Here is a 19,493-nt window from a genome sequence, read left to right on the forward strand (position 1 = left end):
CCTCTTGTAATTATCTAATAAGTGGCCTGATTAGTCGGAATAAGTCTTATTGAGTGAAATATTTGTAATCGTAACTGATCTGGATTAGGGTTAAGTAATTAATATGAATTCTTCTAGGCCACCCTTATGAAACTTAGTTAATTCGGGTTTAATGGCGCAAAAGCGACTAAGGCCATGCTGCGCCAGTCACAGGACAGTATAAGATCCAATGTTAAGGTAGTTATAGCTGTGTTACCTTAAAGTCGATGTAGATAATCGGTTTCACCTAAAAACTGGAACAGGTTAGTGAATGGCACTAGTGGGTCATCGCCCAATAATAAGGCAGGGTGCAGAGATACAAATTTTTGAAATGTGTCCGTCTCTGTTTCAGTGTGTGGGCATGATATAATGATGTGGGTTACTGCGAGCGTTTCGTGACATTTCTCGCATGTTGGTGGACTTTCGTTTCGAAGTAAAAAATTGTGTGTTAGATGCGTGTGTCCAATTCGAAGTCGACATAACATTACCTCATAGAACCGTTCTTCGTGAGTGCATGATTTCCACTCGCGAAGCAGGGGTTTAGTTATATGTAACTTGTCATTTACGCACGACTTCCATTCTTGTTGCCATTTTGATGCTAGGGCCTTACGAACCGCTCTGATGCTGTCTTTGTATGGAAGTGTTATATGTGTGATGCTTTTGTGCGCGGCCATGGATGTGCTTCTATCTGCAGCTTCATTCCCTGCTATCCCAACATGGCTTGGGACCCAGCAGAATCGTATGGTTCCTTCGTATTTCTTGTTAAACACTATGTTTAAGATATCGCCAAGCAGGGGTTCAGACGCGGAGTTTAAGTTAAGGGCTCTTAGGGCACTTAACGAGTCGGTATAAATAATAGCATTCTTCTGCTTGTCGGAAGTAATTTTCTTAACTGCCATCCAAATCGCATAAACTTCAGCGGTAAGGACTGAAGAAAAATGATTTATGCGAATGCTATTTTCCCAATTTTTTGTTACGATCCCGACACCTACGTATTCTTGTGTTTTAGAGCCGTCAGTGTAAAATTCTGTGTAATTTTTATATTTTTCTTGGATAGCTCGGAACTCTTGTATTATAAGCTCTTGTGGAATGTCTTTTTTCTTTATATGTGTTAACGTCCAGTCACACAGCTGTGTAAAATTGCACCACGGGGGCAATCTTGGTGGCATTTCGGCAACCTGCAGGGCTTCGGGAGGAACATCATAGGTCTGACAATATTGTTCGTGTCTTAAGATGAGTGGCCGAATCATGTTTGGTTTATTTGTGTAGTGTATTCGTGATTGACACTGTGTTACGATGTTGTAGCATATATGTTGTGGTGATGACCGAATTCTTGGTACATAGCAAAGTGTAAGTTGTGCTCTGCGGCGCTGTAATGAAGGCTCATTAGCGTCAACGTATAAACTTTGTACAGGCGATGTCCTGTAGGCACCGCTCGCCAGTCGTAGGCCAAGATTGTGGACTGGATCAAGTCGCTTAATGTAGGACTGCCTAGCTGCACCATAAACTACACTACCGTAGTCGAGGATGCTACGTACAAGGGATCGGTATATACGTAGTAGACATGTACGGTCAGATCCCCAGTGCTTATGTGATAAAACCTTGAGGATATTTAGCGCTTTATTTGCTTTAATTTTGGTTGCGTTAATGTGGGCCAGGAAATTCAGTTTAGTGTCAAACGTTACGCCTAGAAATTTATAGTGTTCTTTGACCGGTAGCGTTGTACCATGCAATGTGAGAGCTGGAGTACAGTGTAACCCTCGCTTCTGGGAAAAGAGAACTGTAACAGTTTTGTTTGTTGAGAACCGGAAGCCATTTTTGTTAGCCCATTGTGTAAGATTATTTATCGTTATTTGTAGTTGTCGTTCACAGGTGGGTAAGCTTGAGGCGCGGCAAGCCATTTGCAAATCGTCGACATATATTGAGTGCATAACAGATGATGGGATGATCTTATTTACAGAGTTCATTTTGACTATGAAAAGCGTCGTGCTCAGAATGCAACCTTGTGGAACGCCATTTTCTTGTGTGAATGTGCACGAGAGTATTGTGCCGAGACGTACTTGAAATGTTCGGTTTGACATGAAATCGCATAGACTATTCACCATTCTTCCGCGAATTCCCATGTCAGCCAGGTCTCTCAAAATTCCGTATCGCCATGTGGTATCATATGCCTTTTGAAAATCAAAGAAAACCGCGAGGCAGTATTGCTTTTGAAGAAACGCGTGACGTATTTCATGCTCTAGTCGCACGAAATGGTCAGTGGTGGAACAGCCCTTTTTGTATCCGCACTGGTGTTTGTCTATTAGGTTTCTTGTTTCTAGGATGAATGTGAGTCTTATGTTTATAATGCTCTCATAAGATTTGGCTAGACAACTTGTTAGTGCAATGGGTCTATAGCTGCTTGGGGGTGTAGCGGGTTTACCAGGTTTTAGAAAAGGCACTGCTACCGCTTTTTTCCAATCTGTGGGCATTACCCCAGACTCCCATATCTTATTGAAAAATTTAAGAAGTGCCCCTACCGACGCTTGGGATAGGTGTGCCAGCATTGTGTAGTGCACACGGTCAAGACCTGTTGCCGTTTTTTTACCAGCAGAGAGAACTCTGTTCAATTCATGTATTGTGAGGGGTTTATTGTACATTTCAGCTGAAGCCCTAGTTGTAGGCAGCCTCTCTTTCTCAGCCGATTCTTTATATTTTAAAAATGTATTTGAATAGTTTGCTGAGCTGGATATGTTATGAAAGTGTTCACCTAATAAGTTGGCCTGCTCCTGTAGTGTTGTTTGTGTGCCTGGACATGTAAGTAGTGGTATAGTGTATGATGAGTACTCTCCTCTAAATTTCCTCACCTGGTCCCACATTCGTTTTGATGTGACTGTACTATTGATTGAAGATATGTATTTTTGCCATGATAATTTTTCTGCATTTCTTTGAATATCCCCTTCAGTCACGGCGTACACGTTTGTGGACGCGACTTACTTTTGCCATTACTGTGCAGTGGTTGCAAATAAAAGATAACGAACATTGAGCTTTGAGTAAATTGAACATTCTGCTTTCCTAAAGTACACCCATTTCACTTCTGAGTGAAATTTATTGCTTCGGACGACCGCTTTGGTGAAGGCACTAGCATGTTTGACGGGATATCTGAAGTGGGGCGTTTCAGTAGTAATTGCGAAAGAGTTTTTTTTTTTTCCGTCGTTGCAATGCTTTCACCCAATAATTCACACGTGCTCCTAATTCGAGCAGGTGATTCAATATTTTGAATGAAGAAAGGTAGCATGACTAACTGCACAATAAATGAGTAATTAATTGCTATGTAATTGTGGTGGCTGTCTACAACATGCAGAGTCGTTATCATCCCGCTCTGACTTGCTTTCAATGGAATCTCCAGCACAGTGGCACAAATATATGTAAATTTCACACATGTATTGACAGTCGAACGTAATTCGTGACTGAAGGGGTTAAATCGTGCTTCGGCTTTGGCCTGTTTGAAATTTAGAAGATTGTTATAAGTGCGGTACCTTCGTAGGATTCCCCAGGCCTTATTTTGTTCTTTTTTGGCTTTAGTACATTCGTTTGTTCACCAAGGATTTAGCTTTTTGCGCACAATGCCGGAAGACTGCGGTATCGCTTTTTCTGCCGCTGTGATTATAACTTCAGTGATTTTTTTATTAAGATCATCAATACTGAGCTCTGGCGAAAAGACATTTTCCAGTTTCGCGTTCTGCATAAAAACCTGCCAGTCAGCGAGCTGCAATTTCCATCGGCGTGGTCTAGTTACCAGGGTTTGTGGTGATGATACGTGTTTGATGAGTGCGGGTAAGTGGTCGCTACCATATGACGTGTCGAGAGCTTCCCATTTAAAACCAGTAAAAAGAGAGGGTGAACAAAAAGCTAAATCTAAACAACTAATTGTGCGAGAAGTCGGTGAGAAATAAGTTGGCGCACCTGAGTTTAAAAGACAGATATCGTTTGACAGAATAAAATCTTCAGCGAGTAGTGCTCTTTGGTCAGTTTTGACACTGCCCCAAAGAGTACAATGAGCGTTAAAATCTCCTACCAAGACTAATGGCTCCGGTAACTGATCTGTTAGATTTTCTAAGTCCTTGATAGTAAAATGTGTGTGGGGTGGAATATATAGTGAGCAAATGGTGATTGCTTTGTAGGATAGAATGGTGACAGCTACGGCTTCTAAAGATGTATTTAATGGGACATTTCGGGTAGGAGTGCCGCCCTGCACGACTATAGTCACTCCACCTGACAACCGGTTGGAACATTCGCGGTCCTTTCGGACAACGGTGAAACCTCTAAGGAATTGACTGTGTTTAGGGCCTAAGTTTGTTTCCTGTAGGCAAAATGCGATTGGCGAAAAGTTATTTGTTATGTCCTTAATGTCACCTAAATTGCGAATCAGTCCTCTACAATTCCAATGCACGATAAAAGCCATAGTGGCAGAATTGAGAATGGTAATTTACATATATGTACTAAGTAACTGTAGGTGACATTTGTTAATGGGAATGTGCTATTGGAAGAACGGTAACCGTTCAGGTTACCGGTCCCTTTGTTCGCGTAGTTTTTTGAGCTTGTCTTTCTTACTGCGCTCCCGAGAGCGCTGATGTTTTGGCGTCGATGACGCCGGAGTTTTGGTGTCGACATCCATAACCTTCTCCGAGGCGCTGGATGATCGAGAACCAGGCGCTGAGACGCGCGTCTCAGGCCTGGGAGTTCGATTTAGCCTGGGGCCCTGTGGAACCGGGGTCTGCAGGCCAGTCTGTGATGATGATGATGGAGCAGGACTGGCTCCTTCCACCAAGGGGACGGATGGAGTTACTACTGGGCCACTGACTGCGGTCCCTGTAGACCCCTGAGACCACTGCGGTGCTGTCCCCTGTCGCACCGCACTGGCGAAGGTTGTTTGAGGTAAGTGTGCTGGTTTCTTTCTTGCTTCATAAAAGGAAATCTTCTCTTTCACTGTAAGTGCAATTATCTCTTTCTCTTTCTTCCAGCAGAGGCAAGATCGTGAATATGCTGGATGATCTCCTTTGCAGTTTGTACAGTGTGTAGCAGCATTACAGTTTTCCGACTGATAGTCATTGGCACTACAATTTGCACATGTCGATTTATCTCTGCATGATTGCGATGCATGTCCGAATCTCTGGCACTTGAAACACCGCCTCTGGTTTGGGATATACGGTCTTACGTTGATCTTAAGATAGCCTGCATCAAGTGTAGTAGGTACAATACTGGTACCAAAGGTAAGTATAACGTGTTTGGTCGGGATTTGTTCGTCATTTCTTCGGAGAGTTATTCTTTGAACATTGATTACATTTTGTTCTTGGAAACCTTCCAGGAGTTCTTCATCTCTTAGGTTTAAGAAATCTTCTGATATTACACCTCTGCTTGTGTTGAGAGAACGGTGTGCTGAGATTGTGACTTTGATGTTACCGACACTGGTTAGATCAGCGAGCTTTGCAACTTGGTCTTTGGTTTTTAGTTCAAGGAGGAGGTCCCCACTTGACATCTTTGAAGCTTTGTATTGCTTTCCGATTTTTTCTACTAGGCATTTTGCTATTAGGAATGGCGATAGTTTTCTCATTGGCAGAGATCCTTCACTGCGGATCGCATGGTAGCGTGGGAACGTTTCTGCGTTGGTTTTCAAAGTGAAATCAAAAATTGCTTCGGTGCGCCGTCTTTTGTAAGGAGGATCTGCAAGGGGGGGGGAATGCATTTGCCATGTATTCTTAGAATATTCAGCGGCGATGGTAGCCACCCGCCACCGAGCCCAACAAGGGGACGCTGCGAGGTTAGGAACATACCTGTATACGTCAGCTATACAACGCCGCTATAACCTAATATATGTACCCAAGGTTGGGTAGATACACACGGTTAACCCTTGCTGCCTGGAAAATGAGAAGTAAACTGAAGGGAGTAGAAGACAGGAAAGATTCAAAGTGAGAGAGAAAGACGAAGAGTGGAGAGGGGGACAGGAAGAGGCAACTGCCGATTTCCCCCGGGTGGGTCAGTCCGGGGGTGCCGTCTATGTAAAGCAGAGGCCAGAGAGGTGTGTTGCCTCCGCCGGGGGGCCTTAAAGGTCCAAACACCCAGCATCGGCTCAACCCCCAGGATCCCCCTTTCCCCAGACACGGCTAAGCCGCGCACGGCTACACGCGGGAAGGTCCAACCCTCGTGTGCTCGGGTACGTGGTGTCGCAACACCCAAACGCCTGCTGACGCAGACGCCCCTGCGGCGCTTATTAAACTTCATTGGGCTTAAGCAACGTAATCTTAATAAACATAATTATGCTTAACTCATGTTAATTATTCTTAAATTTTCCCTAAGAAGCCTAATAAATGTAGTTATTAAAAATGAGACCTAATTAGTCTTGAGAATGCGTCACTATTATTGATTATAATTCATTAATATATCCTTCAACACTCTTGATTAGGCTAATAATTTACAATACATCTATAATTAGGCAATATACTTAATTACCCTCCATTGACATCCATTGCACTTAAGTGTTTTCATCATAATCTCTATTAGGTTTCCTTACCATTCATTAGTATAAGTGAATTACGTAGAGCTCTTTTTATAATCGTAATTGATATTATTGGTATTTTATTAACCATCATTACTCGGAATGCCTCTTCAGCACTCACTATGTATATCATAATATAATCTCTCTAGCCGTACGTAGTCGTAAGGCATTCTAATTTATGTCCCATGTATACCTGTAAAACGCATCGCGTCACGCATTACATACAGACGGACGGACATATTTCAGAGAGAAGTGAGCCTAAATGCTTACGCTATAAGGTAAGTAGGGGGGGGGGGGTAATAAAATAACACTAGGGAAAAAATTCTAGCTTTTTATTTATTTAGAGGTTGTCATATAAAATAACAATTCAATGTGTTTTAACTTGCATACCCCAAAAAGGCAAAGGCAATTTTTCTCATGAACAATGCATTCTTTTGTCGCTATGGTCACTAATCGGGTGGTGTTTCTGTCGTTAAAAATGTTGAACCTGCGCTGGCCAATGTACAGCATTTAGGCTTTGCTCATTTGCATGAATGTTGCATTTCTCACTTTCTCGCAGCGGTTTAGCACGTAGTGTTATTCTTTATTGGCGTACTTGTTCAATGCCTGGCGTGCGTCTAATGTTTTATTAGGGCTAGTGCGTAGCGAGGGCATCACGGCAAATAGTTTGTGGTATGCGTATGGACGCCGCTGCAGCTGATATACTATATCCTACCGCGACAAGGAAGTGGTTCACTCAGCGAAGAAAAGATCTCATCGCAGACAGCGGGACCGGAGGTTAAATGCTTAGTGAACAATTGTTTGGTACGTTAACTGCAAATAACTATTTTATCACTTTGAAACGACAAGATGTATTTTTGCTGCGCATAATTGCGACACCTTGAAGATTATCGTAAAAATTTTTTTTCCCTATTCACTGATTGCCTTATTCAGATTACGTCTCCGCCATGCAGCGTTTCAATCGTCAAAAGGTAAAGCGTTTGGTTGGCACCTATCTTGCTTGTATAATATCAGGCAATCAAAGTTCATTTGGCTTTCGAAATTTCAGTGGCGTCGTGGTGACGCAGTCTCAAAACGCGCAAGCAGGCGCAAAGATCCGTTCACGTGTCAGCCAAGATGAGCTGCAAGCTCAGGGAAGCCTTACCAAACATTAGTTGCACGAAACTACGACGTCGTTCGCATTTCAAGTCACGTTTTCGATAATTTTTTTTCTTTCACAAGTGATGCCACTGCGACATGCATTGGGTTCATTTACTTGTATTAGGCAAGGCCCGCAGGCATCAGAAGAGTGAAAGAGCCGCGAATATGTTTGGTGGAAGTTATACTTTATTCTCTCTTATTCTGTGAGACAAATGCGCTTATCACAGCATTTGCCCCAAGCTACATCTCGCTGGACATGTGCTCCCGTGATTAACTTTCGCTAAGAGATTACATGTCTATCTACTTCAGTTCCTTCGCGCCCAGTTGTGTTCATTATTACAGCGAAGCTTTTTATGGCTAGGTTTTTATTTCATATGCCGGCTGATCCCAAAGATGGTGCAATGCCGGGCCGACCCGAAGTGGAGGTGAAGCAGGCGTTAGGCCCTCCCCATACGTAAGCCGATCCCGAAGTTACTGCAATGCCGCGCAAACCCGCACCGGAGATGAAGAAGGATTTAAGCACTCCCCATACGTGAGCCGATCCAGAAGTTAGTGCAATGCCGCGCCAATCCGCCCCGGAGGTGAATAAGGATTTAAGCACTCCCCATACATGAACCGATCCCGAAGTAAGGGCAATGCCGCACCAACCCGCACCGGAGGTGAAGGATTTAAGCACTCCCATTACGTGAGCCGATAACGAAGATAGAGCAATGCCGGGCCGACCCGCGGCCCAGGTGAAGCTGGCATTAAGCACTCCCCATACGTCAGCCGATCCCTAAGTAAGTCCAATTCCGCGCCAACCCACACCGGAGGTGAAGAAGGATTTAAGCGCTCCCCATACGCGGGCCGATTCCAAAGATGATGCAATGCTGGGCCGACCCGAGGCGGAGGTGAAGCAGGCGTTATGCACTCCCCATACGTGGAGCGATCCCGAAGATAGTGCAAAGCCGGGCCGACCCGCGGTGGAGGTGCAGTTCGCCATTAATGGGCCCACATACACAGCTTCGCTGGTCATCCTTCATCACAGGGTGGAAGGGCACTGAGTTTTTCAGATATAAGCAGGTACTACGCGCTGTAGCAAGTTAAGGAAATCTCTCAGTGGTGTATCAAAGAACGCTGTTCTTGTTTAGTGACCATTTGTCAGTATTAAGCATACAACCAAGTTAGAGACAAGTTCACCAAGAAAGGCCCCGCTCAACATAAATATGGATCGCTCAATCCTACGCATCCCACGCATGACGACGATGAAACGACGACGACTGTATGGCCACCATACAATGAATAACATGGAATGACCACGACTATGGGAAGACGATGCATGAATGAAGTTGGCATGACAATAAAAAAACGGTACGACGACAATGACACGACGAAACATGAATTATTATGTCAGTGTAGATGATTCAACGACCACGAATGCGTGACGAATGCAGGATGATATTCGAATCACTGCTACAGAATGACAACGACGAAACGACTGCTACGGCATGACAACGATTGTCTATTGCTGACGGCAGGAAGACAACGCCATCGCGACAAAAGGATGACGATGTCGAAAAGATTACACTGGTATGACGACGATAGCGTGACGATGGAACGGCCCAACTGCGTAACAACGACTATCGCTACGATGGTATGACGACAGTTGGATAAAGCTAAAACAACGGCGATTGAATAATGACGACGGCGTGACAACGAAGGCATGGCAACAATGGGATGACACTGAAATTAGGACTGTAAAACAAGACGATGTAACGTCATGACGACGGCTTCAAAATGGCGGCGTAATGACAATATGACGACGCAATGATGACGACGCAGTGAAAACAGTGGAATGGTGACATGTAAACAAAGGAGTGATCACAGTGGTATAAAAGTAATATAATGACAGGGCGGCGCGGCGACGATGGTATAAACACGACGACGTGTTGGTGCAGCAGGTGACGTCCGCGCTTACGTGTGTAATCACGTCGGTCCTCTCTATAATTGTAGCTAGTTTGCACTACGTCCGATACCTGCCAATCTTGCAAGGCAACCAGGAGCCAGCCCTCGAAAAGCCAGCACTCAAAATTCTGCGCTTTGACGGGCCAAAACGATGATTTAATTTAAAGGGCCCCTGAAACGGTTCGGACAAATTTTGTAGGCGCGTAGGGTACAGCTTAACTAGAACATTCGCACCACAATTTAAGTGAAGCGTTACGTATTAATGGAGCTACAAGCGATTAGAAGTTACCCTCCTCCCTAGCCATGCTTTTCCTCCTCAACTCGCTCGCCGAGCGAGCGGCGCTAAGCTCCGCCTTCACTGGTACTGCGTCACGATGCGACGTCACATTGTCCACTTCCGGTTGTTTTGGAGCACGCCCCCTCCCGCGCGAGACCTCTTTGCTAGCCGCTTGGCCGTCGACCAAGAGCTATCGAAGTAGCGTGCGTTGCGAGCCTTCTGTCGTAGCGCCGAACGTGTCCGGTATTCCGGTAACCACAGGTAAGCTGGTCATTTCGGCAAATGACTGGAGGCATAAACTCAAGCGGATGAAGGAACTTTAGCGTAGACGTACATGAGCACCCTGATCGGTCAGCACGGTCCAGACACTTGTTGGCGCAGCGCTTAACCAGTCAAACAAAGCGCTAATATTGCTCTAACCAAGTGTAAAACATTCTAAACATTTATAAAAACAACGTCTTGATGATTACACTCCTGCGAAAAATACACACCCGCAGCAAAGAAGAATACACTTTGTTGTTGCTACTGTGTATGGTTGAGCTCTGTGCCACCAGGTGGCTGCACCGTGCAGACCATTCACATTTGCCCTTCTGCTCATCTCATGGCTCATCCCGGCACAGTCAGGCGGCCAGACCCTGTCCCCTTGCGCTTGCCCTAATACCGGAGTCGCCAAACGCTATTGCGTTAGTAATCTTCCGGTGTAAAGTGACGGCCACAAACGCGCAAATCCTGGCGTCGATCGGATAGCGGCAGTCCGATGCGCAGCAGCCAGTTCACTCGTATGCTGCCTTGTAGAGGGACACGATGTCGCAGCTTGACATATTGCCAGTCGCTAGGTTTGTAGTCCACAAGGCAACAATGTTGAATCGTAGTGCTCGCGAAAAGACTGAGACCGACTCTGACCGCGGAGCTCTCGTCAAAATGGAGTACGTTGTAACACAAGCAGACGACGCTTGCTGTGTGTCGGAAGTGCTTAAGTGTACTGAAAAATTGTTCTTGTGCCTTCCGTGTATGTTACTTTCTTTTTATAAAAACAAATGAACTAACTTTCATACTATTACGAAGATTATTTGTTTACCATAAAGTTGGAAAAATTATCGATCACGCACCCTGGTCAGCCAATCGGATAGCTCGCCCCACTGGCGTCATATGGGTGATTTCCGTCATATGGGTAGGGGCGGCTTAAAATTCCGCCGAGCAGCGTGCTGCGATCGGCAGCGATGTGCATTTTTAAAACCTTATAATAAATTACACGCTTTACGCGAAGCACTTAGATGTGTCAATTAATGATCAGAAAGACCTACTCTAACGACTCAGTATGTTTGTAGAAAATCGTCAAAATCGTTTCAGGGTCCCTTTAAGGCACGTCGTAGTCGGAGACTCGTGAATTTTTTTACCACCTAGGTTTCATTAACGCTCTCCTAAATCTAAGCACCCGAGCGCGTCTACTTTTCGCCCCCATAGAAATGCGGCTGGCACGGCTAGAGTCAAACCCACGACCCTCGAGCTCTGCATCGCAACGCCGCAGCCACTAAGCTACGGCTGCAGGCACAAAGGGATGACAAGTCGTTATTAGTCATTTTTAGGTTAGGTGACGCAAGCCTCATGCCCAAGCGTTGGGGGACGCAAACCTCCGGGCGCACAAAAGAACCCAACGCGAGCACGAAGGCGCCCTAATGCCCCGCACTGGAGTTTGCGTCCCTGAATGCTTGGGTGCGACTTCTCGCCCCATAAGCTAAAACTCTCAGTTACTTAGTTTACACGTAATGGAACGAAACCTGTTTGCTTCTTTACGGGCGCGCTGGCTTACCTCCCTTTGTAGCAGCTTGTCGGCAGGGAAGTCTCTCCACTCAACGTCTTCTTCAGGGAAGTGTTCCCCGTCAATCGGACAGGCGTGCCCGTCGTCCGCTCCGCACTGTTCGTAACAAGAATGGCAGGCTACGTGGCCGCACGGCAGGAGACCGGTAATCTTGCGCACGAGTCCGCAAACACTGCACTGCCTGTTTCGAGGAATGGGCTTAACGAAATGCAAAGGCTTCCAGTCCAAATTTTCGCCGTAACCGACCAGCGTGTACTGCAGGGTCCTAGTTGCCATATTGTTCAAAACACCGGTCCTCTCTGATGGAGCGGCTCGAACGGGCGTTGTTTCGCTCAAGCGCTGTGTTCCTTATCTCGTTTATCCACGACCCGCCGTCAATATCTCAGTGATAGCGACTGCTGCCGCGTCTGCAGGTGTGTACTATGTAAGGACATTTTTTTTGTATTTCTTATTCCTTTTGCCCTAGGTCATATTCCACGAGAAGACTTACCTCCGTTATCGCCCGCTCGTGGCAATAGGCGACAAGAAACAAATAACCACAGCGAAAGCATGTGCATTTTTTGTCTCATCTGTATTCCTCACTGTTTCAATTTCTCAGAAAGGTTCCTGTAAATAAGGTAAAGTATGTATTTGCAAACAATATTTGGTAAAGTTTGGCCCGGGTGCGAATCGAACGCGGGCCTCCGCGGGGTCCCAACGTCACGGCGGCTCCGCGGTTCTGGTTGGTTAAAGGTGTACCTTGTGCGTGCGTCATTGCGCACGTCACATCGCAGCTATCTGAATAACTAAACGTGCGGCCTATTGCGTGCTCCATTGGGCACGCGTTGGCGTGGCCAGTCATGAGGACGCGTTACAGCATGGTGAGTGTATAAAGTGAATGTATAAAATAAATCGTCGCAGTTTCGCCCGAAAGACGAAGCACCGATTGCGATAAAAAATTACTAGATAGCTGCACGAAGTAAGTATGATACTTTTATCGGCCGTATAAACTTGTAAACATTGGTCTAATAACTTAATTATCAATGATGGAATGTGTAAGCGTGACAGAACGAGGATGTACAACGAAACAGACACACACAGAAAAGGCTGTCTTTGTTTCTACTTCTTTCTACGTTCTTCTGCAGTCGCACTTACATATTCTGTCATGTATGTAGACCAACTAGCCCGCCGACGTAATTTAACCAAATGAACAAGCACGTTGTCACGCGCGCACGGATAAACCTGAGCACATGTCGCTCGATGAGCACTGGGGAAGACGACGAATTGTGGCGACGGGTAGGATAGGCTCCACATCTGCTCCGCACAGAAGCTACATTTTCAGCGAAATCACCTCGGCATCCAGACTCTACGTAATCATCGTGTGTCTGAAGTCAGCCAGAGCAAGTCAACCCCAAACTTTAGGGTGTAAGTGCTATATTTTGCGTTTTACGGTCACGTCAAGTTTCGAGGCGGGGCCCAATCGCTAAACCCACTACGCTGATGGCGAGGCCTAGCAAAGGCTTTGGCCGCCGCACCGCTGCAGATGGCGAACGCGGTGATCAATACCAACACCGACAAATCCCACCAATCGTCCACCGAGGCCCTAAAGGAGGAGGACATGGAAATTCGCGAATCGCACGAATCACAAGGACTTCTTCCGGCCGCTGAGGAGAACGAAGAAGACAATGAACCTTGGATCAATGTTACCAGTCGTACCCGTCGTCGTCGGCTGCAGACACGCTCGACCACGCCCCAACTATCCCAAACGCCACCGAAGCCCGTTCTCCGCCAAAGCCGACCGGCGATGCGCAATCACCGACAACCCCCCCCCCCCCCCCCCGCCACTTCCTGCCGATGATTACAAGTTGGCGGTTCGTCTACGGAACGGCCTGCAGCTCGACAAGGTGAGCCCAGAGAAGTTAGTAGACGTCATCACAAATCAGGCATTGCTATAAATCTGCTCTACCGGATTCAAAATACGCATCGACGAAGACCAAAACGTCCTTGTTCTAAGCACTGCCTCAGAAGCTACGACCTCAGCACTAAGCAAGAACAGAAAATTACAATTGGTGCAACAACTTATGATATTACGTCATACGGAATTTCGCCCGATAAGTCTTGCAAAGGGGGGATATACAACATCGATCACGACACCACGCCCAAAATGTTACTTAAACGCATTGAATCTTCCGGATACGAGGCGCTGACATGTAGAACACTGGGAAACGCAACAACCATGGTGATCACATTCACATTATGGTAACAGTACCATATTACATCGAATTTTCTGGGCTTCTGCAGTGCTACCTCTACAAGAGAACCGTGCCACATTGCCGAACCTGCAACGAGAAAGGCCATAGAGAGGACGTCTGCCCGCGGCCCGCCGCCACACCCAAGCGCAGGGAGTGCGGCACTTCCCTAGCAACGGAGCAGCACGATTGCCACCCTCGGTGCTCTCTGTGCGGCGGGAATCATCCGACGGCAACCAAAACCTGCCCCAACAGCTTCCTGCCGCCCGTCAACGGCCGGAAACCGCAGCAGGCCCTGAGAGTATGCTCCTCGTCTCTGAGGCCACGTGGAGAGCGCTCAGCATCCCGCAAGTCGCGGTCCCTGAAAGGACGCGGAGCTGTCCTGGAAAGGAGCAGTTCCAGGCCTCGTTCCGGTTCCGGTTCCAAGCGCAGGACCTCATCGCGACGACGGACGCCATGCAATGGCAGGACCTCGAGCCATGGTCGTTCCACAAGCGGCAGCAGGGGAAGCAAGGGAGCAGCGCAGGTCGCCCAGCAGGTGAGCTGGGCGCAGGTTGTTTCTCCCAAAGCTCGCCCCCCCCCCCCCCCCTGTTGACACAGAGCTGGCATAGGCACACGCCCACATTAGGTGTCTCACCGAAGAGAATGCAACACTCAAAGCAGAAATCACTACCGTGCACGCACAATTCGTAGCACTTAAAGATGAATTGCTTGGAAGAAATAGCATTACCCCTACACAAAACACTTCAACCCCACCCCCGGAGAAGCGGAAACGGGAAGAACAGCCAGCGCACACAGTCATTCAAATCCGACACCGCAACGAGCAACCGCGCAGCCCACTGCACCGCAGGGAGTCATACCCGTCCAATATGCCACTCTCCAGCAGGTAGAGGAGGTAGTAGCAAAGGCCATTTAGAGCCTTCAGACATCCCTTCAAGCTACTATGCAGCAAAAACTCAGAGCTATACAACAGTCAGCGGCACAACAACAACAATTCGCAACTCAACAACAATACTCTAACACTCAGTTGGCGGAACGCAACATCAGACTAGAGGAACGCATACTAGCACTGGAAGCTCGTCAAAGCCGGCGCCCCAAGAAAACAGCTCATCAGACCCTACCAGATTAGCCAAGATGGGTCTTCCTCAACATATATGCAGTAAGCGCGGGGGCTCCCCAGGCGAAACCACGGTGTGACAGTGGAATTTCCGGGGCTTCAGGAACAAGTATGGATCACTGATACAGTATATCGCTACATCAACAAGATAACCTGAAATCATCGCACTGCAAGAAACGAACACACACGTCCGCCTACCCGGATACGTCACGTATAGCACCGGTACAGGTGACAGCCTTCGCACCTTGGTCAGTAAGAAACTAGTGGCCGTTCAACACCATCTCCAACAATCCGAACCTCTTGCCATTCTGCTCGAAATTATTCCACAGGCAACAAAGAAGGAGGGTCCCACGTTTGTTCTAAACGTCTACTGTCGGCCGAAAAGCGCGCCATCGGTCCTCAAACAGGTTTTGGAGGAAGCCACGCACGCAGCAGGCAACCATCCGCTTCTAATAACGGACGACTTTAATGCAGCCAACGCCCTCCCCCCCCCCCCCCCCCCACCCCTGGTGTCATACGTACAGAAACCCCAGGGGAAACCTGCTTCACAAAGTTATTGAGAACATGGATCTCACACTCGTGAACGATCCAAGGAATGGCGCGAGGCTCGGCACAAGTGTTCAAAGAGACACGAACCCCGACTTAACCCTCACCAGAAGTATCCCCCAAGCTTGCTGGACCAATCTGGAGGAGTACCTATGCAGCTACCACGCGCTGCTAGCCACCATTCTCCTTGGCTCGAATACAAAACCAGGGTAGGCACTGCTCGCCTCACGGATTGGACCAAGCTGCGGGAGACAAGAGAAGAAAGAGCTACGAACAAACAGAGCCAACATCTTCAGTCAATTAAGGACTGGATCACTCAGCTTCACCAGGATGTGAAGGTGCACACCAAAATGCTTTGAACATCCACCACCACTCCGAGCATAGACGCTCCCTGGCTCCACATGTGGGTAGCCCGCCGTAGCCTGCTGATGCTTTGGAAAAGGCAAAGATTAAATCGCAAGCTCAAGAGGTGAATCGCAGAACTCACACAAGAGGCTGCGGAATACGCTACCACGCTATGCCGAGAAAACTGGCTATCCCTCTGCGACAGTTTGAGAGGAAGACTGAGTACTTCCTAGACGTGGAAGTTATTGAGGTATTTATTCAACCCGGCCAGCAGCGAAACGGTATCCCACCACAATATGGCCCGAGTACTTCACCAATTTCCAGGAAATGAGGCGGACCTCCTTTTGACTCTCAAAGCCCAGTACTTCCCCACAAAGCCATCGGAGCCTCTGCCACCCTACACCGGTACCTCTAACGAGCTCCTAGATGACGACATCCATCTACATAAAGTAACAGCGGCGATAATGGGCTTGAGACGCCACACAGCTCCGGGAATGGACCAAATTACCAATAAGGCACTTGTAAATCTTGACAGTCCCTCGCTACTAGAGCTTACCGCTCATCTTAATGAAGTATGGAGGGAAGGAAACCTTCCCGAGGACTGGAAAATGGCCGAGATTCGTCTGATACCGAAGCCAGGCAAGCCACCAGCCATTGAGAACCTACGACCGACCTCCCTCATTTCGTGTGTAGGAAAGCTCCTAGAGCACATCGTTCGCAACGGGCTACAACCATTCCTGGAGGACTCGGGGAAACTTCCAACAATGATGATAGGATTCCGTCCACACCTCTCAAGACATCCTACTTCAGCTGAAAGAGGAGGTGATTGAAACAGTGACACGCAACTCCCCCACGGCTATCCTCGCCTTATATCTTAAAGGGGCGTTTGATAACGTCAAGCATTTAGCAATCTTACAGAGGCGAAACACGCTGGACTGTGGGGCCAGGACGTATTCCTATATCAGAGATTTCCTCTCAGATAGAAAAGCCATCCTAAAGGTCGGGGACCAAGCGACAACCCCTTCCTACTGGGCGGGCGCGGCACGCCACAGGGCGCAGTGTTATCCCCTCTCCTTTTCGATATCACCCTAATAGGCCTACCACCGCTCCTCGATAGCATCCCCGGCGGGGATCCGGCACGGCCTATATGCCGACAACATTACCATCTGGTCCTCCACAGGGTCCATCGGGGAAATGGAAAGCCACTTGCAGGAAGCGGCAGACGTGGTGGGCGACTGTGCTAAGTCATGCGGCCTCAGCTGCACCCCCCCAAAAGTCGGAGCTACTCCTGGTCCCACCGCGAAAGAAGCAGGCATCCGACTCGCCAACTATCAACACGCAATTGGAGGGACACACCATCGTTCCGTCTCAGAGCGTAAAGATATTGGGAATGGTTCTCCAGTCGGACCACACCAATACAATATTAATTAACAAGCTTAAGAATACAACAGCCCAAGTTACCCACATGATCCGGCGAATAACAACCAAGACAAGAGGCATGGAGAAGGCGGACACGCTTCGGCTTGTCCAAGCCTTCGTCGTGTCTCGAATAACTTACGCTATTCCATACGCACTCCTCAACGCGACAGAACTCAACAAAATCAACACAATGATCATAAAGGCATATAAGCAAGTGATGGGCCTGCCGACCAGTATACGTCCACAGAACACCTACTACAACTAGGTGTGCACAACACGGCCGAGAGGCTGATTGAGGCACATTTATCCAGTCAGCTAACAAGACTCGCGGTTACAGAAGCGGGGAGGTCCATTCTCTTACACCTGGGGTTCTCTGCCCCTCTCAACCGTCCACCGCCTCAGACTGTGAGCTTACCCCATGCCATCCGGAGCAACATCACCGTACGTTCTCTACCTCGCAACATGCACCCAGTGCACCACGCAGAGCGAAGGAAGGCCCGGGCCCTGGCAATACACAAGCGATTTGGGAATTTACCCTCTACAGCCTACACGGACGCGGGTTCTTACCCCAGACGTGCAGCCACAACAGCCACCGTAGTCGTCAACAAAGAACATCGGAGGAGCATTTCGCTCACACGAAACAATCCCCTCCAAGCCGAGGAAGCAGCCATAGCCCTCGCTCTCTCCCAAACAGAGGTTGAAGTCATAGTGATCGAGCGACTCCCAATAGGCGTGCCGCAACTTTGCTAGCGGCAGAATTCACACCACTACGCTCAAGATCATCAACCAAAAGCCGCCAACGAGATCAGTCATGATCATCTGGGCGCCAGCTCATCACGGCATTCCTGGCAACGAGGTCGCCAACCACGTGGCTCGAGATTTGACCCACCGAGCCGACGCCGAGGAATCTGAACCCGAGCGCATGCATCCTCTAGTCTCGTACGAAGAAATCACACAACACTACAAGCTAACCCGCAGAACATATGCACCTCCACACAAGTCACTACCTAGAGAGCAGAAGCGATTACTCCAAGTTCTACAGGTTAATACATTCCCCCACCCAACCAGAAATCACCTCATAGCCCCTACACAATAATCTCCGCAATGTCACTTATGCAGAGCGGCACCATTAAATCCTCCGAACCCTTACCACACCAACTAGCTTTGGGAGAGAGCCTTGGCCAGCTCCCACCTCGAGGATCAACAACGGCTGATTGCGAGGGCCCAGGACGCGGCCCGAGCTAAAGTTATTCTGGAATGAGGACGATTCTCTAAAGCGGCATTCACCCAATAAAAATGTTTATTCTCTCTCTCTCTCTCTCTCGATGAGCACTGAAATTCGCTGTCAAAATGCTGGTGTGATGGATCACGGAAGCGGCAAGCGAATTCATCTGCGTCGCGAACCCCGGCTCACCCTCGCACAATTTCACTCGCACGTCGAGCATGCGGCGCGCTGCAACGATTTTATTGTCCTTGGACTTTATACGGAACCTCACGGCGACGCCAACTGAAAAAATGCGCCTGGAGTGTACACATCGTTGCTATCGCAATGAAACCTTTTTCTCATTAAGAATGTTTGTTTCATTCTCACATTCTTTCACTTCAATCGCTGTTCCCATAACCGCACTTCCTGTTGTTAGTGACAATTGGTTCGTGGACGCTTTTCGCCCGATTTGTATCGATCTTGGTGTGTGGGCTAAGGGGAGCTTTTCCTCTAGAGTGGGTTATATGAACTATACGCTTCCCACAAGATGACGGCCACACCGGTGCTCGATGTGGCGGCATTATCTAGTTAAGGCGCCTGCAAACGCGTCAACTCACGCACAGTCATGTTTATAAATAGCCATCGGACGCTTGTCAAAAATATACAGTATTACTTTCGCACACTGTTCACAAGCACGTGCTACGTGAAAATGCTTATTTTTGTGCGAGTAACATTACTTGACTAATTCAGGCGTTTCGAGTCTATTTACTACCTAGCCTCTTAGGCCGGCCGAGTGACCACAAGTTGGCTACCAGCTTGGCCCCCTAGGTATATGCTCAAGGTCGTAATGCCGTCGTAGTCGCTCATTCTTCGTGATTCTAGCTTCATCATCTGACTATCG

The 19,493-nt window shown here is 47.9% G+C and overlaps 1 protein-coding gene across 1 annotated transcript in view; it reads right to left on the bottom strand.

Moving 5' to 3' along the window:
- Positions 1-12,075, bottom strand: part of LOC126544243 (TNF receptor-associated factor 6-like) — a 30,482-nt gene extending 18,407 nt beyond the window's left edge. Inside the window, exon 1 of the mRNA XM_050191472.3 lies at positions 11,725-12,075. Coding sequence (XP_050047429.2) covers positions 11,725-12,009 — 285 coding nt within the window. The 5' untranslated portion in view covers positions 12,010-12,075. The remainder of the gene's footprint in view (positions 1-11,724) is intronic.
- Between the last annotated feature and the right edge of the window lie 7,418 nt (positions 12,076-19,493).

This window comes from Dermacentor andersoni, chromosome 10 (genome assembly GCF_023375885.2).
Source record: "Dermacentor andersoni chromosome 10, qqDerAnde1_hic_scaffold, whole genome shotgun sequence".
NCBI lineage: Eukaryota > Metazoa > Arthropoda > Arachnida > Ixodida > Ixodidae > Dermacentor > Dermacentor andersoni.